At 41.6% G+C, this 27,754-nt stretch overlaps 1 protein-coding gene across 2 annotated transcripts; it reads left to right on the top strand.

The window, feature by feature from the left end:
* The first annotated feature begins 4,540 nt into the window (after positions 1-4,540).
* Positions 4,541-26,306, top strand: LOC110974931 (uncharacterized). 2 transcript variants are annotated; one of them, XM_022226905.2, is made up of 6 exons: positions 4,541-5,261; positions 15,152-15,505; positions 17,329-17,670; positions 18,542-18,856; positions 21,230-21,529; positions 22,796-26,306. In XM_022226905.2, exons 1-6 carry the CDS (start codon positions 5,144-5,146, stop codon positions 23,581-23,583), a joined length of 2,217 nt encoding a protein of 738 aa, XP_022082597.1. In that variant the 5' UTR covers positions 4,541-5,143; the 3' UTR covers positions 23,584-26,306. The 2 variants fall into 2 exon arrangements, with proteins under 2 accessions (XP_022082597.1, XP_022082598.1); XM_022226906.2 differs by lacking the exon at positions 15,152-15,505 and having other exon boundaries at positions 4,544-5,261; positions 22,796-26,303.
* Positions 26,307-27,754: the final 1,448 nt, after the last annotated feature.

The following is a 27,754-nucleotide window of genomic DNA, read 5'->3' as shown; positions in this document are numbered from 1 at the left end:
TGCAATATTACCTATTTCATAGACTCCCAAACTGGCGATGACCACGGCCAAACAAGATCACGTTTCACTAATCTCGACCCGCCTCACTGACCACAAATGATACATTATATTTTCATTAAAACTAAACAGTAATTCAGATGCCCTTAGCATAATCATAAAAAAGTCGATGGTACTGGTAACGCATCCGGTCGACTACAGAAAACCGCGTTGAAATGATTGTGCAAAAGACATAAATACTCGAAGTCTCGTGGGTATACATTTGAAACATCCATCCATGTTCAACAATACGGGAAGAAGTGATCTTGATTATATTCAGCTTTTCCAGAGAAAAACTCCCTGCAACACTGCACTACACGGAAATATTATACGTTTGAACAAGACATGGTTCCCGAGAAATCTCGTATTAAATGCACATTCGAGAAAAACTTCCTGGATTTCTGCGAAAGGCTGTACATGTACCTTCCAATCGGAAAGTTGTATCGAGCAAGCCAGAGAGGAAAAAACGAGCGGATGACGTTGGGCGGGGCAAAGACATATACAGTGGGAGGGAAAGCTAGCATATGAAAACAGCAATAGAGCTGTGACAAGACCAGGGAAAGGGGGCCAATCGGGTCTCCATAATACTGAAATACACTACTTGACCTGATCTCCACATTTTACTGAGAAAGCCTACGCGTAGGGAGAAAAAAAAGACTTTCAGACTTCGAACTTCAAAATCTGACTGCGCCAGAGGGTTGGGAAATACGGTAGAAGACTACTTAATATTCAAATGAAAAAAACTACAGGAAGTCTCACTTAATTGCAGCTTTCGTAAACGGTTTAGTTATGATGAAATCTGTGTTGTCACTGTACAACTTCCTTTTGATTCAGCAAAATTAATAACTACATGTACCACAAATTCAGTCATGTATCGAATGACTGTATTTGGACAGCGCTTGAAACTCCTGCCTTGACTCACTCTGTCATCAAGTATACCTGTAATTTGAAGATCCATTCACCTTCTTGGTGAACATATTTAAACTTATGGGACAACACCAAAGGTTTAGTTCTGTTAAACTGGATGAGAAAAAAAAAGAAAAAAAGAAAAAAAATGACTGATGCAAAACAAATCAACACACCAAAGTGCATACAACCATGATCGAGCAGAATAATATCGGCAACAACTACTAAACAACTCTCTCCTTATAATTATTTTAAAAAAAAATTTTTGGAGGGGGGTGAAGTGGTTAGTTATTAAATGTCTTGCTTGCTTAGGCCCGTTGCCTGACCAGAGACGGGGGGGGGTTCGTCAAACCAAAAAGTGGTACTTTTGACACTGTGAAGACATATTTTATACAAAGTCCTATCACAATGTGCTTTGGAAAACAACATTAAAAAGTTGCATGTCTGTCGCGAACAAAAGGTTGCATGTAAGACTTGTACACTGTAGTTTTCAATATTGAATAAACTTAACACAAATACATTGATTTCAAACCCTTTGAAACAACTGAAATGTGGATATTTGCCGGCACTTCCTGACGGTACATATGACTAGAGATTGACTCATTAATATGCAGAATCATGGTCACCTTGAGCTTGAGAATCAACGTATAAGCCATGGCTCGTATGCCAAGTATTACGGTATATTTAAAATATTCGGTGCACACACACAAAAAGACCACCAACAAGCGGAACTTATATAAAGCGAATGGGGGGGGGGCGTTCGAACTCCTCGACCCCCACCCCCAGCCTACGGGCCTGTCGATGCTTTATATTACATTCGATCTCAAATTTCTGTATTTACCAACAACAAAATAATTAATAGTTTCTGCACAATCACTTCCTTCCTGTCTGCGTCAAACTTTCCATAGTTCTGGGGATCGAAGCATGCAGAAGTACGCCCCGGCAATAGATTAATACAGAGAACAGTTAATGTGACCCACAAACTAAACATGCAACAGTCAAAGCAATAACAAATAAAACAAAACTAGAGAATCTGTCAGTCCATTTCTTTGTTAAAATGTGGCGATTTACTGACGGTAAACGGGAGTGCTTGTCATTCATAATGCATTATGAATTCATTCAAGGTTTTGATGTAACGTCACTTCCGCCATTATAAAGCACGATGTCATCAGAAGAGATGACTGGTATGGTAATGAAACCTTTGAAAACACCGGTGATGCATTCTTGTTTCTTATTTCAAAGACATTTCACCAAACCTGGGAACACATTTCACAGGCGATGGAGAGCTAGAATTAAATGTAGGCGCCTAAACAAATCCTTGGCATATGTGAGCATGGGAAGAATTAAAGCGAGGAGACTTATCGCGAGCGTCGATCACGGAGGAAACCAACCTTTGTAAGAGACATGATCTCAAATGAATAATTTTCAATCTTAAGTCAAGTTAAATCAAGATGAAATATCAACAATTCAAGGCTCTTTTCTGTGCTGTATAGACCCAACAGTATAATTCTTCCAGTTTGGAAATTATGGGAAATATACTGCAAACGCCTATTGAAAGGGAAGAAACTTTCTGCGTCTCTTCAGTGTCTCCTTTTGGGAGTTTGGAATGTATTCATGTGTCCTTGTCAATTCAATAGGCCTAAAGCTATATTCACTGCAGCACACAACTTGTGTCACTGGCACTTATAAAAGGCTTGTTTGGTGGAACCTGTCCTCTATTTAGCAGTCTTTTAAATCATCCATGCAAATTTGTGGCAATACAATACAGCAGTTTGTTTCCTTCATTTTCAAAAGCTTGAAAAGCAAAGAATGGCATATCATATGCTCAAAGCAATGGCAACTTGACCGACCTATGTCGTTATTCAGCAACAACCCTCGGTTCTGTGTTTATTTTCCCGGGATGATGTTTTATGGCGGACTGTATTTTCTTAGATAAGATCACTGGATCACCGGAGGGGTCCTTGTGTCACCTCAGGGTGAAGAGAATGGGTGGCACAAATGTCCCCGCCTGAAGACAAACAGGCGATGGATTTATCCTGTCAAATCAATGGGAGAACAGAGAACCTAAGGTTGGGATGGCCTATCGGCACCTCCAGATGACCTAAACTGGGGCACGAGAACTTTTCCCCTTGCCTCCTACATTTTCAACCACGCTCGGAATGGATCACGGAGAAGATCCTGTCTAATAAGAAGGACGTACAGCGGGTCAAATGTCATACTGGACGAGGAGCCAGGGTGATTTCAAAGATGCAGTTTGTTACAAACTAGAAAGTAAGCGATGGTGATCAAACCGTGCAGCCTGCATGTTTTTGTACGTGTAGAACTGTTGAACTTACGAACAAAGTAACATAGTTTGAAATTAATTCTTCCATCGGGAAGGAGGATTACGTTTGAAATAAATTATTCACCCCCAGGCCCAGTTTATAAAACCTGTCCAAGGAAAGAGGCTCCAACCCCGAACAAAAGTTGCAATGGAGTGCAACCCATTTCATCGTGAATTCTAATTCATATCATTTGTCTAGAAATGTATTCAGATTTCGAAACACCATTTGCGCTCACGAGGAAATTATGATTGGCCCTATATTTTGGGGACTTGTGAAAGAAAATATTGGGAAGTACCATTTCCGTTTCATCAACTAATAAGAAAGGCAGTTGTATTGAATAATTTTGGGGGATGTTTTTCTTTCGTTTTGAAGTGTGTCTCTCCCCCGATATTAAGTAGAGCATAGCAGGGTCTGATGATTTAAAACATGAGACTATAGCACTGATGTATCCTCAGTGGTGTGTTGACCATGCTGTAACTCAACGCGTCTATTTTGTCTATACATGTACATGTTTAACGAATCAATCTTGGTTATTTTTTTGCAAGTTATTTTCGTGTTTTGTTTTTTTCAATTGGTATGAGGTTTAAGTACGTGCATATTAATTATGCTTATTGTGAAAATGGCTGTGTGGGGTTGTCAAAATGAGTAGTGGGATCCCTATGTGATGTTTTAATTTTATCATAGAGCGTGGACAATCCCAACACGACAAGCTTCCGAAGGCACAACCGGGGGTGAGGGGACAGAGTTGGACAACTGAAAGTAAATTATCCGGTCAATGAAGAATTTTGATCGTTCGATCATTATTGCAATGTGTGGCTTTGGATGCATTAGGAATAAAAATCGACACTAAAAAAAGGCACTGTGTAGCAAAACTTTCGCCACACTTTGAGTTTTTAATAAAGAAAATTGTTTGGGTTACTGTGACGATATAATTACACTTTTATGCAAAGTATAAAATTTGCAAGATCAATATAGTTTGTGTAATTTGTTTATGATTAATCCAATGACAAAAAACGGCATTTCTTTGAAGTGTTCTATTTTTATACAGATCTAGTTATTAGACGGGCCGCGGGGTACAAAGTGTGGACCTGCATGGCCCACGCACTAGGCCCAACCATCTCAATTTGGGTACAATTCCGGATTGAACACAGACTTCCGGGTCCATCTCTGCCAATATAAGTGGCTTTTGCGGCCAAATAATACCAAATAAGTACCAAGTATTCATTTGGGCAATATACCACCGAGAAGGAAGTGGGACAAGCACACTGCATACACTCCCGGATTGTTTTTGCTTTATCGCCGCTCCTGATGTCATCCACGTGGATAAGTCAGAGTCCAGGTCCGTGACCAGACAAGTGACTGACGATGACAAATAGGGCGCCAGGGAATCCCAGTTCAGAGCACGTGGTCCACGGGCTTGTGACCATAGTAGACTGCGTCTACCACAGATCATGCGTGATGCTATCAGGGCAAACCTACATGTATATAAACCTGCAAGGTGCCTGTGTGTGCCCATTCATAACTGGATGTCACTGAGGAAGGTACTAATATCGAAGACTTCAAAGTGACTTTAATAAAACCGCAGTCATTGTACTGAAAGAATTCGATAAAAGAAAATTTGCCCAACTTAAACTGTACTTCAAGTTGCCAGATCGTGGCTCTAAGAGGATAGAGACTTGCAACAACAATCTGCCGAGGGGGCCACTGCACTGACGACCTGACAAAACACCGGGCTGAGTTAGCTTTTTAGCTCGAGCTTTGGGCAAACACTGTAAACGAACGGTGACTTTATTGTCTGAAAAGGGGCTCGTTGAATAATTTAGCGGAGACGTGAAGGTTTTCGGACGGGTGTATCTACGCAACAATCGGCGTAGAGAATGGCAGCGGCAACAGGGATCGTCCACACTTGGTGGTTCGCGGTTCAACTGGTTTTCCTCGCTTGTACCTGCGGTACTAATATGGCCTTAAGCATTGACGGCAGGCCTTCACTGACAGGTGAGTATCTTGAGGTTTATTTTCTGTAGCATACCCAAACTGTTGGCTTTCGAAATCAAGAGTTTGAAGAGGTGAGTCTTTCGCTACAGCATGATTTGCCTGTCCACAATACTCACTGACGTGCACATCCCTCGAGCTCGTTGTGTATATGATACGCATTGAAGCCGTTGGCACAATGTTTACACAGCATTTTGATCGCCCTTTTCCCGTCTGTAGAGCATGTTGAAATTTGGAAACGTGTAAGTAATGACAGGATCTCCCAGCAGATCTGATCGTCAGTCGCTTTGCAGTTGTTTTACAACACTGGGTTAAAATTGCAGTGGATTTACCTGGATTAGCTTAACCGAGTATCTCAGATTATTAAAAGTCTGAGGGGAACGTGGGAATATTTGCTCAAATGAAAATTTGAAATTACTGCTTTATGCAATGACCTTCGGAAATAACGTGCCATCAGTTCCGTTTCTTTGGGACCAGAGGAAGAGCGTATTATTATGTTTATTCCATTTGGAGATTCGATCCGGCAGCGCCGGTTGTAATAACACTCAGGGTGGCGCGAAATTGTCAGCGACAGCACGAACGGCAGTGTACAGGGATTATATTAATTTTTAACAGCAGTGGCTATTGTTTCTTAGCATTATGTGTGTACGACCTGAGGTAATGCTGGCCCAAGCACAGGTTATATCCCTAAATGTACTCAACCATAATCATCAATGAGAATCACATGATCCTACTTAATCACCCATGTCCTAAGCAGCATTGCGGATAAATTAATGCTTGATGGCCATGCGGATGGCGCCATGATTTTTTTAAGATAAAGACCACAGATACATGGAAGTTATGATGGCGCCGAGCGTGGTTAGGGATATGCGTAGTGTAACCTCGACAACTTTGATCTCCATAAAACTCGAAAGGCTATGCTTACTGTAATAAAACTGAGTGGGTCTGATGGCTTAAATTTTCTACACGCATTTTATGTTGCAAAAACAACTGTTCCTGGCAGTGATCATTTAGTATCTTATCTCTAAATCACAAACAGTGGTCCTATTAGCAACATCTGTGATGCAAACTTTAATATCTGTTGGATCAGAGGCTTACATTGACGTGTGACTTTCAACTTGGGTCGTAGACTGTTGGGGAGACGTGTCTGGTTTGGGATCCTCCGTCGTCTAACTCGAGAAATGGGTACAGACACATGGCAAGCCTCGTGATCTAACCAAATTAAATATTTATACAAAACTTAAGGGTCTATCAGCACAACTTTCTACATGTAACTTAAAGCCGAATGGGAATGTGAAAATGTACAAGTGTGGTTCCATAGAATTGTCTTATATTAGACCAAGAAACAAAAAACTCATTAGAGGAGCGTTTGCTAGTCAATAATATCGAGTGTGCATCGCGGTTAGTGTTAGTCAGTGATGGGCTGCTGATTGCCAGACTGCGAGACTGACAACAAAGGTCCGACCTTGAGTGCTTAGAGTCAATATAATGCCCATTGTCACTGTGTTTATTTGTCATAATATCGGCCCTACAGTGTCTACCAAAAAGGTCATGTGCCACCAACAGCGCTTTCCAGAATCGAAACTTTCCATTACCTACAAAACCGTACAGTGACAATGACGGTTCCTTTCCGACTGCACACATAGCCCAGGGATATCGTATCGGCGTGTTGATGCGGTGCTTTGTGTTAAGTTTTGGTCGGTATTAAAAGTCCACAGCAGTGTTAATCAGGTATGCAGCAGGCGGGTTTCTGTCGAGAGTGAATACAGGTTTAGAGGGTCTTTTTAGCATTAAATTCTGTTGTGTAGCTGAAAGAGAGATTGTGAATTATCGTTTGCTTTGAGGGGAAGTAGTCAAAGCCTCATCGCAGGAAACGGTAGAGAAGTGACCTTGCTGCAAGTGCAGATTCTTTGCTTTTCATCAATCTCCTCTCGCGGATGGGCCATGCACACAGACTACTTTTGTGAGGGTCAAAAGTGTAGGACCAACCTAGGAACATCCATGTGCACAGAAAACAAGATAAACCGTTGAAATGACACACGCACGTGCACAAACCTGTTCCAAATCTTAGTCTTGCAGTCTTTCCATGCAGCAACAGGTATCAACCTCAGTTTGCCGCTGTGCCCTTCAAGGAAATGGTGAACCTACTGTCCTCCTTGGTAACTCGTCAAATCATCCCAGAAAATTCTTAAACGTTGGTCCTGGCTTGGGTAAGCTATGTCATATAATGGCCCCTCGAGGTAACCATGAATCATGATTGACAGCATTACCAGTGACTCCAAAAGCAAAGAAATAAATGTCTACCCTCAGAATTTTTTTTCAATAACCTGTCTTTTGTACTGCTAAGCATTATGCTATGCCTCCTCAACAGATTTATCAATTTTGTTACGAAGAAAAGGCTAACGGAGGCAATTATATATTGTTGAATGCCTGGACTTCTAACAATGCCGCTAGTGGAATGGCTTTTCCAGAGACGCACAAATGTCTAAACTTAGACTGAATGGTGTAAGAATCCTGGTAGGAAATCACTGTAATTTGTGAAATACAGGAAATCGCTGTGAACTTATTCCATAAGCGCACCGTCAGCTTGGAAGGAGTGCTTCACGGAATCTCGAGGAAACCCCCGCGTGTGCCAAGTTATACTCATTATATGCTTGGCCTCAAACTCTGAGCCCTTTAAATGCTAATCTATACATTTATAAGCTTCCAGCCCGGGGGGGGTGGTAAAAATGGAACAATTGATGGTGACTGATCAGCGTAAACTCTTAATCAGATTTAGCGAAAAATCGATCCATCAATCAGAAACACTTCAAGCAATTCTCTCTTCGTTGGGGTTTTGAGGCTGGGTAGAGTATTCGGATGTCTGGACTTTACACCCAAACGTAGTTTTAAAAAAAATCAAGGAAAAGCTGCAGGTTGAATTTCTTCAGCCATGAGGGAAATAATACATGTATTTTGGTATGTTTAATTGAATCTCAAAACATTGGATTAGTTCAACCATAAAACATTGGATTAGTTCCATCATAGAGGTTTAGGTCAGTAACCTTCAAGAATCTGTGCGATGGACCTGCTACCTGTTGGTCTGCATAATCAGTCGTGTGTCTGTGCATTAGTTCTGCTTGATAGTCCATTGACGTTTCGTTGTTCCTGCTCGGAAGTAAGACAGAAATCCAAGTGCCTTTGTAGGTTTCTTTACCTGCCATCGGCTGCTGATATGTACACACCCATCCGATTACAGAAACTGGCTTTGATGCCAGTCCAGGCGCGAAATTGATCCTTTTTCTCCCGTATCAAGTCGACATCCTTTTCAGTTCATCTACCGTGTGGAACATACCCTGCGTCCCAAGTTGTTTCATTGTTCGGTCTTTCGCTGTCGTGTCATTGGCAAGCAATCTTAAGTCAGCAGTGATATAGGCCGTACCGTTACTGATTATATCTATGGATTCGGACTCGAGACTCAAGTTGGTTCTGTTGCTGCTGTATGTGTCATTTATAATACAATGATTATATTGCAACTCAAAAAAGTACATGTACACATACCCAACACTTCCTACATTGGATGTGCAGTGGACCATTACAAAACACATGAGAAGGGAGGGAAGTGTGCTATTTTGCTCTGTGCTTGATGCGGTCATGTTATGTTGATCATGCAGGCGGCTTGGAAATGAACTTTGCCACTTGAAAAGTTAATGGATAGATGATAGTGTTTTCAGCCTATAATAATGCCCTCGCCACCTTTGTGCGAGCTTTTGAAAGTATCCCAGAGATTTTCCCAAAGTGGTCCATTTGTGTCGTTTCTTCTCAAGCACAGCGGTGAGAAACACAACACCTGGTCTTTGACATGTCATGTTACGTAGATGTAGGCCCATTGAGTTGCGGTGAAACCAATCATGAGCTATGGTAACAATTGAGATATTTGGCATGATTTTGACAAAATGAAAAGTTTAAATTAGGAGTAAACGAGCTATGCAGTCTTGACATCATGGGGTTGTTTGGTTATTCTAAATAGCACACTTGCCAGCCAGTGTCGTCCTTATCCACTTGAAGCCTATGCACATCATTCATGCCTGTTAGGCCTAGGCCTACATTGTACACATTTCGGTTTCGAAGTTTCGTCATGCCAGTGAAATCTCCAAATTAGTTGAAGTTCTGATGATGACGAGTGAGCGTTTTTACGCCGACAGTTATGTGTCAGAGGCCTTGGCAACGGTTCATATTGCAAGGTCATTGCTTGAAGTCATATTTCACTTTCAAAAATGACACTTTTAAGCCTCGTCGCAAAAGTGAAAGTTTTTGAGAAAGTAGGATTGATGTAATACTTTGTTTGACTGCCTCTTACCAATGCAACTTAGGAGCTGTAGACGTCATGTAAACACATGTAATTCCCTACAAGTGTGGGTCAGGTATGCGCATTTTGCGGGGAAATTTTCATTAAGAGCGTCGGTGGGAAAGTTTGCTACCCAGGCTTCTGTTTACCACGCTATGCTATTTGGTCTCACACTGCGCTCGATCATTCCCAATAAACCAAGTCAGTAGCAAACGTAGGCAGCAACACGAGAACACTGCGAGACGGCTTTGGGATCACTGATCTTAACCTTCCAATGAACTTACCCACTGGTACACGGCGCACGGTTTACAGAGAGATCGATGCAGCTCTCCCGGGATTCATTTCTCAGACGAACACGCTTTCATTTTTCTCTGTCGCTCTTATGTCTCGGCGGGAATATTGCGGAGATTGACACCAACTTAACCTTTGTTCATTACAATCGAAATTCCTGGTAGTTCACACAACGTCCCGCTTGATGCTGACTTCCTCTTTTGACAGATTTACTCCCGTTTTGTTATCGTCAAAATTTAGACGCAGCTGACATATTCAAGCAATACCAATGATGGACAGTGAAAGCCTGCCAATTGGAGGCAAAAAATTCACAATGTGATGCAATTATTATTTTCCTCGGTCTTTCCATCATAAACGTTAAACATGTCGCGTGGCTAAATGTGTAACTGACGTTACCCTTAAAAAAGTGGCCACGTAGGTCTCACATTTGGAGAACATACATTGCTTTCTATGGTAACGGGAATTTCGGATACGAAATTTTAAAGCCACTAAGTAGCATCGAAAATATTTTTGAATGCAAAGAGGTGTCTTTGAAATTTTAGTTTAGTTTGATAAAGGTTGATCAGCTAACCTACTAAGTATGACTAGCAGACTGTCTGGAGATCTTATAATTTGATTGATCACTGTCAGGAAAAAATGTCAAAATCAATACCAATATTTGCACACATTAAGGAATCAGAGTATTAATCTTTTCCCCGCCTTTTCCCCACGAGAAGTTAACCTACGAAACACTTCTTACGACATTTTATTACTCTTCTAGAAGGTTTATCAGAATTTTAAGCCGATAGTGGTAAAAATGGATTAGCTCATGGAATAATTACACGTCTGTGCATGTCCTTCTCTTTTGCATACGGGACTTGAATGTGACGTGGTCTCCTTTTATTGTTGACCAGTTGTCTAGATTAAATTAAACATAGAGGCATATATCAATATTCACCAAGATTTTCTTTCGCCCATTTGTGTCTCCCCATCCACCAATATGATAGATTTGTATTCCAGTTGACCTCGGTCAATTCTTAAATTCCATCATTAGTGGTGTCCTCATATAGCCTATAGTTCAAGCCTTAGGCATATAAGCCAACATATTTGTGGCTTTCGGAAACCATTTACCTTTAGCATGCCTGAAGCAACCACGGCCACCCCAAGATGTTTGTTTTGTGGTTTAACGCTAACCTATAATAGCTTGCACGCTCCTGACTTACTCAGCAATCTCAGTCAAGTCTGGATCTCAGAAACGTTCTAGAGCATAACTTTAAGGAGAAACGGCAAGGAGATGAATACTGCCCGTATATACTCAGGGTATTTTTCGCTATTGTAAAGTAGAAAGTATTATCCATGACCTGTTTTATTCCTTGATAATATTCAAGGCCTAATAATTTTGTGACTTTGGCCCAGCAGTTTCTGTAGAGGTTAAAAAGTTGACTCATTATGCGTAAGAAAATATGCTGGCAGTGACAGAACTCTAAAAGGATTTCAACACCAGTGCATGACATGATGATCATTTACAACAAACTGAGCCATACTATCTGCTGATGACGTGTTTTAAGCTGTTTTTCAATGACTTGCTATCGCAGCTGATGCCTGACATCATTTGAAAGCCTATAACCTAACCTTATAATTGTGCTACGTGGCAATATCCCTGCTCAAAGCATGGATGGATGACACTTGTGTCTGTTGTCAAATGGACAGACATCTCGGGGCCAATAGTTAACTCGGCAAGACTTTGTGTCCTGCTTTTAAATCAAGCTCCGTTGGTGTGTTTGGAACAACTTAATAAATGCTTGAGAAAAATGAGCTATTTGTTCGTCTGAAGTTGAACAAACCTGTTTTTCTTGGGGGGATGTAATTATTGGATAATTATGTACTTTTAATGTCTTCTCCACCTTTGCCTATATGTCAGTGAAAATAAAAGAAAAGTGTACAAAAACTAACATTTTGGTAGAGAATGAATATGCCGGGACCCAGCGCATTGCTGGCGGGTTACTGAGAGTGAATTAATTACAAAGACTGAACAACATTAGAACCTGGAATAAGAGGCTACCCAAACGCTAATCAGTTACATTTGTGTAACCATAGCACTGTATAAAAAAAGAGAAAAGACTGACACGAAACCTGAAGGGGGGACTGATGCAGATGCTCAGAACATTTTTCCCCAAGTTGATCGGAAATGAACTGCAAATGCCAATAACATAATGAACGTTCAAAACATCACACCTGCCCAAATTCAGGGTGCTGTTTATACTGAATATGATCGTGTTTGCATTGCAGTCCTTTATTGAGCAACTGCAGGCAAATAGCAAACTATTTAGTTCCTCTAAAATAGAAAATTTTACTACCCGCCTTCAGTTGTTATGTGGACAGCTGTGTGAGCATTTAAATGAATAGTCTCTAGCAGGTGCTAGAGGTAAACGGACTTGGAAAACATGAAACTAAATGTGCACGGAAACGCCTTCAACAAGCCGTTGAAGTACCCTATTGTAACCTCGCTACGCTCTTTGTGTGCACATAACTTTTGCTACAATGCCTTAAGCTCAGCAAGGTGAACCCCGGGTTTTTTTAGAAAGGTGTTGGCGTGATGTGACAGATATGGTTAAGCTCATGCGCGCCGTGGTAAATTTGACATAGACCCCCTGGGTTATAAGGAAGGCATAGATTCACTAGTTTTGCCGCTGTTTTATACAATGTTTCGTGTGCATGGGGGTTCGTCTTGGGACTCTTCAATTCGTCTCAAGTTTGAATCACCTCGGCACCATTAAAGCTTTTGTCGCTATATTCAGGTACTGCAGTTGCCTTCAACGATTATAACACCCAGTGTGACCCACCACTGCGGTGGCTTACGATTATTGCATTGTACAACTTTAGAATAACTCAGACGATCATTGTAAGGAGCAACCAAACTCGACATAAAATCGGAGGTCAGTTTGTCGGAACCTGAACAGGTAAATCAACACAAATTGTCGTCTAGGTTTTCCGGAGAGTTAAAATGAAGTGAGCCGACTGTTGGGGTATTTTAGCGATGTACCGGTATATAGAGTGGGTTTGGCGGGCACATATCCTCTTTACGGTATTGTTCGGTCACTATTCTCATTGGTCTGTCCAGTAGCGAGTTATTTTATGTATGTTATGTCATACCAACAAAAGTGCACTGAGATATCCATTAAAAGAAGTCAAGAGTAGTTGGGCCGACTGTTCACTCATTATGAGATTATGTATGACCTAGGGCCTACCTTTCCCAAACTAGGCTGAAGGTAATTCTGATGTTCGGCGATTCCTCTCCCCCTCGTTCTTTTGCTATCCACAAAGTATTGGCATGTTCGTATTAATCTAGAGGTTCAAAGATCCTTTTAAACAGACCAGTTATTTTTTAGAATAATGAAATTTGATCGATTTCCTCATTTTTTTTCCAACCCGGCTTGGTTCACACGGATATAACGACTAATGGTAAATATCACGTAGTCGTTTGAGGCTACAGTTACGGTAGGTCGATCGTGAGTGAAATTTTATAAGCCATATAAACAATATTGTTCTTGTTTTTCTGAATACTGAAATTAGTGGAAAAGGAAGTCGTTATTTTTGTTTTTTGTTGTTTACTTTCCCCAATTCTCGAACAATCGTATTATTTGGCTCAGTGCTGAAATGTATGACTTCATCGTTGCATTCATTGTTTGCGCTAAAGTTAAGTTCTTTTTGAAGCGTGACTTTGGTCACGAGCGTGATACCTCGCAAGTAAACAGTAAACCACACCATTTAAAATAACGGTGACATAAAATGGTAGCTGTCTCAAGCACAATGAATGCTGACGTTCTTCATTTTGTTTTTTGGTTATTGGTTATGGGTTATTGTTTTTATTTAACAAGGTGTAAGTTGTTAAAAGTGAAAGGAAACGCAAGAAGGATACACGTGTAATGTAGCATCAGTCCAGGCTCACAGTCCATGGGTTGTTGGGAGAGAATTGAGCAAAGGCCAACCTTTATCACAGTATGCTTTTCCATTTGTCCATTGGTTGTTGGGAGAGAATTGAACAAAGGCCAACCTTTATCACAGTATGCTTTTCCATTTTTATACTAATGCGTATGAACTCTAAACAATCTCTGAAAGGCTGAGAAGTGAGATGAAATGAAAGTTGATAGTTTCCGCACGAGCAGCTGAAATTTCCCGTGACCTGAGGGCGTAAGGTGCACAAACAAACATAATATATTTCAGGTCCCAAATATGCTTGGTTTGGGGCAAAATGAAATACCTCAGTGTCAGCGGGAGGTGTGGTCGGGGGACCAGGAAGATTTCACGAGTCTAGCAGATGACAGCGAAGCTGTTTTGTGCGCAAATTACCGCTAGACTTTCCTTAAAGAAAGACACCTTTTCCCGCTCTGCCCTCCTGTATAAGTCACGGTCGTCTTTGTCCACACGAGGTGAGGCTAAGTTATGGAAGCTTAAGTGCTTTCCCTATAATTAATACAGTATAATACTATTAAACTATACAGTATTGTCTCCACATGTTACACGCGAAGATAAGATGATGACATTGACAGGAAAGAGTCCATGGCCTACCATCAATACACAAGTTTGTTTGGACAACTACTGGGTGGTAATGGTACCCATAACTACAGGCTGCATCTCCAGAGGCCATGTTCAGAGTTGAAACCCCTTTGTTTGTAAATGTTGACATTTTTGGTAAACGTTTCGCAGTCGACTATGCGCGTGATGCGATGTGAAGTTACCTGATGTAGGTCATAAACGACAGAGATATCTTGACGTTCATGAACGATGGATTACGAAATGTTGTATGTGAATATGGATAACTCCACCTCTGTGGTCCATTTCAATTGTTGCATGACTGCCCAGATATACATTTATCAAACATTCATAAAATAATCTCTTAGACTTAGCCAAAAGGCTTTTAACGACGCTGGCTCTAACAGAAGAGTCGTAACACTTGATGCGCCGTCGCAATTGCGTACAGAGAGGGCGGTGTTGTGTCAAACGGCAATACTAAACTATCGCATTCTCTTGTGGCGGCAAATCGTCGAAGTCTGCAGTTTCTTTTTTAGCATTTGAATTTTGGGCAAGCGGTATTATGACTGTTTTCATTTCATGTTTAAAAGTTCAATGTTCAAAGGATTAAAGGGAGCAATGTCACTCTTTTTGGACAGGGCGTAAGGCAAGGGTCCTTGGAAAAATTTTGAATTTTCGAACTGGCCTTTTTTGACGCTTGGCTTGATTTTGTGATTACTTTTTGTCATAGTAAGATTCATATTTATATGATAACACCCCATAGAGCAAATAAGACTGGTCAATGGTTCTTTGGATCACGAGGGCGTGGTGGAAGTTTTCATCTGTGATGACTGGAGAATGGTTTGTGGCCAGAGTTGGACAATGTCTGCTGCTGAAATGGTTTGCCGTCAGCTGAGCCATATGGGCGGGGCAGTTGAAGCGCGCACTCAGGCCATCCCGGATTCCTTAATGTCGCAGCCAGTCGTGATGGATCTGATGGCTTTTAATGAGAGACTGGAGGGGAGGTACACCGAGTGTGACGACATCGTGTCGTCTGGGGATGACTGGTGCAATCCGTCTGAAGTGGCCTGGGTCAAGTGTGTGCCGGGCCATGCCCAGCTCTTCCCACGGAATCAAGGTGACTACCATCCGCATCCAAGAAGCTAGGCAATATTTTGCGTAACTTGCACGACCCAGCATGCATGCATGTAAGATAAGCCAACTCTTCTATATGCTTATATTAACCAAAGCTTTGCCGTGGTCTACTTTCCTGCATGCCATTTATAAAAGTTACAGCTATGTCTTCAACAAGTTATTTTATCTCCAAGCCGAGAGGACCAATAACCTGCCGGCTGCAAAAACACGCGTTTAGAGGCAAAGATCCGTAGAATTGGTCTTGTGCAAGACAATAACATGAGGATATGCTGCCAAAACATGAGTATTATTCATATTAATAAATGGCCAACGGGTAAATACAGCTTTGAAATCACACTGAGATGGTGTGGGTTTGAGTCCATGCCAACAGAGATTACTCCCGCTTCCAGCAAACGCTACTGAAGTGTACTTTTTATGCATTAACTCAAACATCAATGGAGAGCCTGACCTTTTAACTTCTTGCAAGAAAAACCAAAATGCTACGAATACTGACACAATCTGGAAGAACGCCAGGTAAAGAACACAGCCATATGCAGCATCGGTGCTTGTGCACGCTTTGCATGAGACCAACACTTACATTGGCGTTCAGTCACACCAAACAGCTGTGGGGAAGCCGAGGGAGTGATGTGGGCACAGTATGCTGCAGAATGAGGCGGGGATAGTTGACCCGGAAAGAAGCAGCTTTAGACAGACACAGAAGTCTGTTTGTGCCGTGCAAAGGCATGACACAAAGGGAGACCTTACAAAAAGTCCAATATTGAAAGTAGACACTCTAGGGAAAGTTATTTCGGTGGTTCCCCGTGATCCCCATGTCCTGAAAGAGACTTCCAGACTGAGATTAACCGTTAAGGGAAAATTGCCAAGTTCGTGACCCACGCCTTTACGTGCGTGCTCTGGAAATTGCTACATGTATGCATTTAGACATGGGTAAATAGAACAGGCTGTAAATATAAGGGGCAAGCTTGCTAAACTGCATGTGTATGACTGTGTCCGGCATGTCCATGATTGCTACACAGTGGAAGATACAGAAAATAAAGGCTATGTTGTTAACTTCAAACGTCTTGCTTCTGCCTACACGGCAGTTTCCCGCATTTGCCTATATGCAGACGACACCGGACAAAATTAACACAGTAAAAACAGTGGATCCTGTAACTAATTAATCCTTTTCAACTGGCATTTCTCTGTGTGTGGTGTGTATTCCTCATTTGCCATATTAAATTTAACATGCTTGACAAATGCATACTTATGCGCCTATAATGATGACGTGGTGTCTCATCACCAGACAACTTGACCGGATGGGGACAGTAAGGGACGGACGGCAAAAGAACTTTGCCCTGGGCGACTCATTGGGTGGGACCGCCTTGGAAACGTGAACGTTTGCAAGGGGAACTATGTGGATCTAACTTGACTAGTGTGACTAATCCACCTCCGCTTGTACATGCCACGTAAGCTTACGCTTGTTTAATTGTGCCAGCTTTGTGATAGCTAAGGAAGAGTGTGGTGTATTTGCTTCTAATAACGTTTACTGCATTTGTCGCAGATTTATAATTGCATAATTTCACGAGGCAAACGTGAAGAATAACCTAATTTGCATACTTCGGCTGCTGGATGTTGTCTGAGCGCTTTACGTGACAAACTGAGGCACCAAATTCAATATGTTGATTCCCGGGTTTTCCCGAGCGTCTGTAGCGAGCGGGCCGGCGCAGCCATCTTGCCTGGATCGATCTGAACTCATGCCCGGCGCCGGCCACAGCGTGGATAAGCTTCTGCCGTTCTTAGTTTACATCTATTGCGCTCGTTTTACAGCTCTAAACATGGGCTCGGAACCGACGACTGGAGTCAAGCCCATTGCCACGGACGTCAGCGACAGAAGCGTGACCCTCGACTGGTCGGAATGGTACCACGCGATCGACGGCGATAACCTCTTCTTCATCCGCTTCATCATCAAGTACCGCATCGCTGATAATGATGCATCCATGGACTACCGGATAGCGGCCGAGCTGCCCAGCTACCAGACCCGGCACACCGTCAGTGGACTGAATGAGCGCACACGATATGAGTTCATCGTAGAAGGAGTGAGATTTGGAACAGAGGGCGAAGAGATTGGACCCGTCACAAAACCTCTCGTTGTGATCACGCCGTGTGGAGGTAAGCCCATCTATTCATTTCATCACAATCCATACACATAGTTATTAAAGAGCCACCATACTTAGTTTACTAAAAGAAATATGTATTTCAGATAAGGGATGCGACAAAATTAGCATGCCTCATGTGCTTCATTTGGGACGTCAGTAAATAATATGCAAGCGATATTTGAGATTAATCTTAGCTGGGAGCAAGGGCTAAGTATACCAGGCAAGATATGGGACGGAGGGGTACCCCCCTGACCTGTCCAATCCCTATATGCACCCTAGACTTTTGTTACCTAACACATCCCCCCTTGAAGTCTATAAAGAATTCCTGAGATTCCGATCAAGCAATGACCAACACAAATGGGGCTAAGGTTAACATTGATTCTCATAAAAAGAGAGAGAGAGAGGGAATTTTACCCAGTGAAAGAGGAGGGTCACTTTTAATATTAATGTATGGACGTTGTTAAGTTCTCATTCATTTGCCGGCTGTAAAAACCGCAAAGGCCTATGTAAAAAGTACCTCCCTGAAAGCACAGGCAAAACCCAGCGTTTGTCAAGCAGTTATTCCCTCGGAATTTTCGAGTCAATTAGGCCGCAGTCATTTGACCAAACCGAAGTCAGAGAAAACGGATGCCTTCCAAGAGTTCTGTTCCTTTATTTTTCCGATAAGGTAAAAACCTAAAGATGCAAATGCCTTGAAAAAAGTCAGGCGTTCGTCAGTGAAAACGAGCTTTCTGGCAAGGTGCTTCTAGACGATATACAGTATTCTGTTTCCAGTCACTGTGGTACTTGTACTTGTCGTGGTGTAGAGGCTTTGGTCGGGGGATGACATTAATCCCCTTTCATTGAGACAGGGAAATGACCAACTTCCTTTGGAAATCCCACAGGTCCGTCGCAGGTCAGTAATCCAATAGTGTGGCCTCAGGACGGCACTGGTAGGGTGTTAAAACTGTCCTGGGAACGCCCCACTGACCCGGATTGCTCCCCTACCAACTACATCGTGGAGTTCCGACTGGACAGTCTTGAGCAGTGCGAGGACGTCGAGGAACCAGACAGTCTCTCCCGAGCGGGCAGTACCACGCTCACCCAGTTCACGATAGGCGGACTGCATCCTCACTCAACGTACACTGTGTTCGTCACATCACGCAACCAGCATGGAATGAGCATTGCATGGCAGCAAAGTGTTAGGACCAACAAAGACGGTAAGAGAATCAATCAAAACGTCCGTCCAAAGTCAAAATGCTTTCATTGCTGACCTTCTGTAAGCCTAAACAGCAAGACCAAGTTAGTCATAATTAGAATTCATAAAGTGACCTTTGGTGGTCGCATGCAAATAATTAGTGGTGTTTACCTTCCAAACTCTGGACCCCATTTCCCAATTAGATTTACAAGCTGGATTAAAACTGATCCACCGTGGTCTAGCTTAAGCCTGTCTCAAGCCTTTTGCAAAGGAAACCCACAATAACAACAGACCTGAACAAACAATACAGACTGCGAAAAAATTTTTGTAGCTGATTAAAAAACCAAGAGATTCCCCATTTTTTAAAAAACAGTGATGGGCGGGATGTTGAATTAAAAGTATGTACACAGGAAGGGTGAATCATCTCTAGACATGCGAAGCTAGACAGCGGGAATCTGGAGCCGCGACCAATTCTTGTTCTTCCCCGGACTAAATCAACCAAAGTCTCGAGCAGCGGTTTTTACGACAGTCGACATCTCGGGGAAGCACATTTAATTGGCTGATCCGGTGATTGTAATACTACTGTTTTTACACTAATTCTCTCAGCCTAAAGTTGAATTATGTTTGAATCCACAATCCAAGAGAATGATCGGTGAACATGAAAACTTCAAAATATCGCAGTGCCTTCCACCTATTTCGTTCCAATGGAACACAAATCCACTTCTGTATCAATCTACTGTAAGCATGCGAGATTGCCCGACATTCATGCATGTCAAAAACCGAATCGAAATCATGAGCATGTAAATCTTTGTTGCGAATTGAAAAAAGAGTGAACTTTCGTGGGTTAGAATGAACGGGGAATAAGTCTAACGGCCGCCTGCTGTTGATCTCAATTATCTGATGACCCCCTTATCTGTGACTTGATCGATCAAATCAAACACTGAGGAATAAAACTGTACTTTTCCTTTTTCCCTCGACAGATACAAAAATTCCGTAGTCGGTAATGCTATGTATAAAACTCTGGTGCAACTGAGGTATAGGGCTCTGAGAAGTGAAATGAAAACATGATTATGGGAATAGAAATCGTGAACTTTCAAAATGTCATTGGTTGAGAGTGTTTAGGCGTGGGTGTTAAGCAGTGTTTGTCATCTGTCCCCGACTGACCGAGGCGATTCCTGGGATATGCCAAGAGTAATATACCCTTGAGCTACGAGCAAAATAGGTTAATGGAAGCGGTGAACTTCAAAGATTTGTCTCCTAGTGAGAGCCCACGGGAGAACATTAAAAATTCTGTAAATTTTTTTCTTGGGCAAAGTTTTGTCGCAACTTAACCTAATTCATGTTTTCACGAAGTCTGAGAAATGCCACCTTAACGTTGAATCAAGGTCGAAAAACATTTCCTGTTTCGTTAGAACTTGTCATCGGTATGCCAAGATGATAATCGTTCGTTCCTGACTTCCCGTGTCATTGCACCTGAACAAGTGTACTGTAAAATGCGGACTGGGCTCAGAAATGACGGGTAGGAAAAACTGCCATGCATTCTCTATAAGGAAAAGACGCAGACCTCAGTTTGCTGGAAAGTGTAGTTGACTCAATGCCGACAAACCATTGACTCTTGATCCAGTCTAATGGGTTGTTTGAAATAGCTTAACTTCTTTGGGTCGAGTACACAGTAATTGAAGTGAAGAGTGAAACTGTTACGATTTGAGGTTCAGCAGTTTTCATATGCGGAAAGCGTTCGTTCGGTAATCGGATAGTCTGCAAGTTGTTTACGAACGAGACCTTTCAAGTTCCATGATATTCATCACAGGTTCAATGAAGCTGTCAAATATCATTGTTGAAATACTAAACGTCAAGTAGATGTTGATGAATTTAATATAGGTGATTCACAGTGCGCCTCCAAGAGTTTGCAACGCGTTGGTGCGCTAAATCTGTCGACCCAACGCGCGTTTGAAAAAGGTCGACTGATTTCCTACACTGTGACTGGTCAACGCGTGGCAAACTTACAGGCGCACTACTGTGAAAGGCACGTATTGGCTGGCCACGGAAAAAAATTCCTCGAAGCATTCTTTTCTTGTACATATCCTGAAATATCCAACAAAATGACCCCTGGGTAATATTATATTTTAAGACGAACAATACATGGATAGCATTAAGTGTTAAACAAAAACAGTTCCAAAGTCCCTCATATGCGAGTAATGACTACTCGGGTTATTGACTATTTTTTAGCAGAACAGCAGAGCTGAATATACAACAATCTGGTTCATCAGAAGCCAACTACTTCAAAAATTTCAGAAGCAATTTCAGTTTAGACTAATAATCGAATTCAACTAGACAGAAGATTTGGCTTTTTAGTGTGTACTTCTCAACAACTGCTTGTTTTTACGGTAAACAGTGCCCTCTACAGAACCCACCGGCTTGACCTCCAGGTACGAAGACGGGACAGAGCTCCATATTTCGTGGAACCCCATCCCATGCGGCCAACGAGGCGGTGCCATTACCGGCTATTCCTACATCCTCCTGGATGTGACAACAGACCAAGTGACCCACAGCGATCATACCAGCGAAACCAGCGTAGTTTTCCCCACATTATCTGGCCTCAGGCGCTACAAGTTCCTGGTGGCCGCTACGACTGCGGTGGGACGCGGACCATACGCTACCTACACAGTGGACGCCCAACCCAAGCTCAATGAGAGTAAGTCCCGATAATCGGGAAATTTTGACTTGACAATGGGTCCAGCACAAGCAGTCATTTGCAACGTTTTGGTTACCATCTTAAATTATTCAGAAAAAGGCAATACAAATACAAAAGCCCAAATCAAGTCATGGTCATCTCTTCCTCTTAGAGCAAACGATTACCTTGTCTCTGTAAGGATTCTCATAATTATGTTCTGTCCTCACAAACTTCACGGTCTGCAACTCCCTAAGGAACACGCATAGAGCTTAACACCGTTCATCTGTAAAACATGGGAAAGATATATGACTCCAAGAAAAGCCTTCCAAAATGAACAAAGGAGCGCTGTTGAAAAAAATAAAGAAACCGAAGAAATGCAAGTTGTCCATCCGATACAGTGCCAAAAAGAAGTGACTAGCAGGGATTCTGGGTCATTGAATTAAGGCTTCTTCACTTTGATGCTTTCGCATAGCTGAGGATTTAAAGCCTATTGAACAGGTGTAGGGAACCCGCGAAAATGGCTGGCGCAGATGCAGTCGTAAACCCTGTACATAATTATTAAGTTTCTATCGGCAAACGCTTTTCTGGAAGTATCAAGAATTAGAACCAGACTAACTTAGTCTTTTACCGTTGTAGCTGTACTGCGGACATATGCAGCAAGGTATGAGACGGAGAGAACCCCCCCCGCTTTGTGTTTGTCATTGTCTCGCAGGAATCTGGGGAATTCCTTTCAGACATCTTGGGGGATGTGTTAAGTAACAATAGTCTGGAATGTGTATAGGGATTGGACATGTTGGGGGGTACCCCTCAGTCTCATTTCTTGCTGGGTATAACTGCGGAAGGGTCGCATTGTATATAAAAGGGTTCTCCCTATGGAAACGAATGGACAATCCACCAGTGCAAAATTCACTCATTTTGCAATCTACAGAAATGCCCGATTTGACAAGCATTCCACACAATGGCAAAGAGGTTTAGTTGATTTTATTCATTTCTCTTGAACAAAATATCCACATGAATTACTATCAAAATAACAGAAATGATATGAGGATTACAGATAAAAAGCAAATACTTGTACAAGACCTGGAACCTATTTCTAATTATTTGAATAATGGGCTATTACCGGTATGTATGACAAGATCAGAAACACAATAAATTATCCATGTTTACACCAATAGGCCTAGTCCTGTTTTATATTAACTAAATAAATATCTACGATAAGGGATGGGGGTTAGGTAGATATATCTGCATAATTAACTTATGACCGATGTTCCCTTTGGTTTCTTTTAGTTTGCGGTATTACGGCGCCGCTAGACATAAGAGACACCATTCAGAAGATCACGAGTGGCACAGACGCCCGTAAAGGCTCTGCCCCCTGGCTTGCACAACTGTGGTACGTCGACAAGGGAACCCTCTTCTGTCATGGGTCCATCCTGGACAACCGCTGGATCTTGACGGCTGCACACTGCATCCGGGTTCGCAATGCCACCAAAAACGACATCATGATCCGGCTGGGCGATTACGACAAGAGTTTACCAGAGACAGAGGAGCAAGTCTATCGGGTGGAGGACATCAAGGTACACCAGGTTTTCAATACAAGATTGTTTGATGCCGATGTGGCCCTCATCAAACTCGTACAGGCGATCCAGTTCACTGACCATGTCAGGCCTATATGCTTACCCGCAAAGTCGGTATCCAAATCTATGCTCAAGGTTGGCACGTACGGGGTGGTGTCCGGCTGGGGAAAGGTCTCCAGCGGCGACGAGGACTATCCCCGCCACCTCAAGCGAGTCATCCTTCCTGTCCAGAGCCAGGTCACCTGTCGACGCTCGACAATTTACGATGTGACCCCCAACATGTTCTGCGCTGGTTACAGTGCAGCGGGTAAGGGGGATTCCTGTGAAGGGGACAGTGGGGCCCCATTTGCGGTCCAACGCTTGAACTCTAATAAATGGTACATTATAGGAGTGGTAAGTTGGGGTGAGGGGTGCGACATAAAAGACAAATATGGGTTCTATGTGCGCCTCCACCGATACACAGCGTGGATTCGAAAGCATACGGGAATCAAATTGAGCTAGTCATAGAGTGTCTTGACATTTTGTTGTGACCTATGCACAGCTTTGACTCCTGCTCTTTTGAATTCGACTTCAGTATGTAAATGTAGCCATATCATTACTCCAAAGCTTTACCAGAATATCAGTTTCAAATGCGACGTTACACGCAGTAGCTGCCTTGCGCTGTAGTTGTGTAATTAGATTAAAAATGTGCGTTTAAATTCAAAATGTGTAACAGCTATGTAGTCCGCTAAATAGCAATTTCGAAATGATGATAATCTATTTAATTTCTACTGGCCATTTTTGTTGGTCTACAGTTTTTTTTTTCGTTTAATGGTGCTGTTGTGCTTGAGCACACGAAAAGACTATAAATAGAAGGTCTGTTGTTAGTCTCAAATTTCTGCTTGGGGCCGGATGCAAAAGTGTGGGCATTATTTCCCGCCAATTATTTACACTAAGGTGCCTGTTCTGTATGCGTGAGAAAGTTTCACTTCATGTTAATAATCAGGAACTGTGGATTACAAAACTGAAAGCAGAAGTTTAGAGTCTTACTCGGCGATTTAGCCTAAATAGAGAGCGGACAAACTCTATACCAAGTTGAATACAATATGCTGTGACTGATTTGAAGCACTGTAGTCACAGTTTCGTTTTTTTAGACAAACTTTCTCCGTGATTACATTACCGCGTGACTTGCAACTGATTTTATCCAAGGGTAATTACTTATCGAATCAGTTGACCGAGACATGTTAAATAACAATTACGTGAACTTATAACATACCATGATTATTGAAATGGTCACCATTGGATATCGAGTTTCACTGTATGTGCATCTGCCAAAAGAAGTGTATTTTCCCAATCATGCAGAACAGTCTCGCCGTTTGTTCACGTGAATGAACATTCAGTTGTCTCAACACAGAACTATTTTATATGCGGAATACATGCTCTCAGATAAGGTTTAATTTAGCACTACTATGCTTTGAATGGAAAGAAGTAGTGGTACAATATATGTATGCATTTCGCTTGGACCGTAAAGGGATCGCTGTTTTTCTAGTGCAGTTTTGCTCGGTTTCAACGTGGAAATTCCATGTAATAACAACTGGCCTGAGCCTGAGATAACTCGGTCAACGAATCTTGGACTGTTGGATTGCACTTCTATAGTTTGGATAAGTGCAGCGTAGCGTACTACTGTAATAGTGAAGTTTCGTAGCCTCAATGGTCACCATCATAGCAGAGGGTAAAAAAGGGTTCCCTAATAGCTTTTTTGTTGTGTTTGGTTGTTTTTCCTAGCTTGCTTTTGCACAAAAGTGGGCACTCCATTTACATTCCTCAGCCACACGTCAATGGGGAGAGCGATTGGTTACACGATGTTAATGCATGTAACATGTTGACAGAGTCAGTGCTTCGTGTAATGGGTTGGCTTTTCAAGTTGAAAGGTTTATTTTAGGAATTTTTTTTATTGTTTTGTAGAAGCCTTAAGTTATTTCTTGCCAAATGATCCGGTTTCCCTATAGAATATATTTTTAAAAGGTGTTTTCGTAGCTTTACCTTAATTGCTTAGAAAGTGTTTTGCCTCAATGTTTTGCCTTGACGATAGCTGTGATAAGCGTTCCTTGACTCACAATTATGTGTTAAGCGTAACTAAATCGATACCATTCACGTTTTTTTCGGAACAGCCATTCCTGCTTTTTGCACCTTTATGTAGAACTGTCGCTCATTAGAGCGCCATTATACTCAAAACGTCACGTATCTTCGTTTGAAGAGGAACAAGTTCAGCGTTTGTAAGCGCTGCCCTTTGCAGTTGCATTATTTGTCCGCACTGTTGAGTATTTTAGGCATGACGCTGACACGTCCACCGCCCACGTTTGTAAACGACAAGTGCACTGCGTTGCTTGATTAATGTTGTACCTCGTTGATTGGAAATCGACAGGCAATATTTTAAAGGCTGTAAAATGAAGACTATCCTGACTCACAGGGCATGATAGTGGATAAGAAAGTCATATTAGACTTTGTTGTTAATAACAAATATACGCCTGAAAGTGCCTCAAGGCCCGCATAAACGTAAGAATAGGATATTTTTTTTAATCAAAATTAAATTAAGTTGAATCTCTTATTGACGCATGTCATCTTTTGAATGCCTTTGAATAGTGACATTACATTCAAACCAAGTGCAATAATCGTCTGCTACTGGCACAACCGAAGCAGAAAAAATCTTTCGTTTTCAACTTTACAGGTTAATCTTCAAATTCTAAATATTAAAATGTTCACTGTAGGGAGGATGAACTGTATTTATTTCCGGAGTACGCAAAGGCATGCTATTAAGTGATTAAACGTTGATTGATTTGATGTAGGCCTATGTTATTTTATTAAAAATTGTATTGGCGGACAAAATTTAGATGCTACATGGCTATAGACTTTAGTTGCAACATTTTGTTCATTTAAAATTTTAACTTTAGGTAAATTTTTAAAACAAAAAGTAGTTCAATAAATTGAAATAGTTATTAGCTTTTCTATTTACACTCTTGTTCAACAATGTAAAATATTTATCTTATTATATTTTTGTGTATATAGTGTATATACTATGCAATTTATAATTTATTTTGTGCACGTTAATGAAATAAGCCTATCGATAATGTTGTCAGAGACATGACTTTTCCCCAGAAAAGAATTAAATGTCATCCTCGAATTTTGATACGAAATATATGTTTATAACCTGCACCGTCATTTTTGATGTTTATTGTTCACCCTCGTGGGGATGCAATTGATAGTAATGCCTTGCACTATTACAACGGAGAATCAATTCCAGATCATTCATACTACCGTTATCTGTTTCAAGAGGCCGACAATTTGCACAAAGGCTTGGAACAACCTGAAACTAAAAAGAAATTTCCACCACCTTTTTTGTGTTGCCTGCTACAATTTGTATCTTCTGTACTTAAATAAGTCCAAGATCAGTAGCGTAACTAATTAGGGGCAATGGGGGGGGGTCCTACAAGGCTCCGCCTCTTCCTCATCCCCAGTCTCCAGCTTATGACCAAACATGGCCGAACCCACGGCTGAAACTGCATTCCAACATTTATTCGAGGTTTTAACAACTTTTACAAGAGACGAAATAAAATAATTATCTGTTCAGTGTTTCATGTGGAATCGGGGCTACGGGATGCACTATGAATATACTCCTAGCTCACTCAACTCCAACAAAGACTTCCTCTCAGACAAAATTGATATCGGCCTAAACGGTCACTGAATGGTGAATTCTTTTTCACTTATTGAAAAGCATTGTTTACTGTTTTTAAAAGGTAAACGTATTTTGGCGCCTTTGCCCCAACAATTCATGAGATAAACTATAATGTAATTCCGGGAAGAAAAACTCCATATTGCGTTGGGTATAGAGCACAAAACTGCTGAAATGTTTGGTATTTTGTAGCCCACACTTTTTTCTTCGGTGATTTATTGCTGTGTAATTGCATGGCAATATAGGCGGCCGAGCTACCCTTTCTCAGAAATGTCTTCAATGTTGGCAAATTTGAGGTTCACGGTTTGAACAAAACAGTGCCTTCTCCGATTGAGATCACGGCAACAGCGCCCTCAGTTATCCTCAGTAGCTCTGACAATTTTAAATTTTCAATATGTTTCAGTACACCTTAACTCAAAAGTCTCCATATATTAAAGAGGGGTACATAAAGATGCATTGTAAACTTCATCTTAGGAACCTTTATGTTTAAGTCACCTTGTCAGATATAAACCGCGTTCCCTCAAGGTATTTAAGTTTATTGGCGTGTCGAAGAAGTGTCCATTCCTTTGCTCAAGATCAGCAGCCGACATTTTTCAAGATTTTTTCTAGAGTACATGTACTTGTCAAAGTATAACCTCAAATTATTGTAAGAAGCTATTCTCCTGACACATTGTACAGTTGAAGTTTTAAAAAAATGAAAATTGTAAAGAGAATTGCATTTAGAATGTTTGCATTGTACAACGCCTGTGGGGAATTAAGAAAATTTTTAAAAGAACCACCACAAGTTTATGATGTTTCGCAATGTCAAACTGCACGACACGAACAAGAATAAAAAAAGTCAGAAAAGTGGAAGGCTTCTATAAGATCAATTAAATGCACTTCTCCAAAAAGTCACACGTCGGACCCCAAATTTATAGAACGATCCAAATGCCAATTGAACAGGTCCTCAGCTAGCCCTTCCCC

The sequence above is a fragment of the Acanthaster planci genome, linkage group LG04 (genome assembly GCF_054643075.1).
Source record: "Acanthaster planci isolate LZ-2023a linkage group LG04, COTS_SCS, whole genome shotgun sequence".
NCBI classification, from domain to species: Eukaryota; Metazoa; Echinodermata; class Asteroidea; order Valvatida; family Acanthasteridae; genus Acanthaster; species Acanthaster planci.
This window is presented reverse-complemented; position numbering and strand designations above follow the sequence as displayed.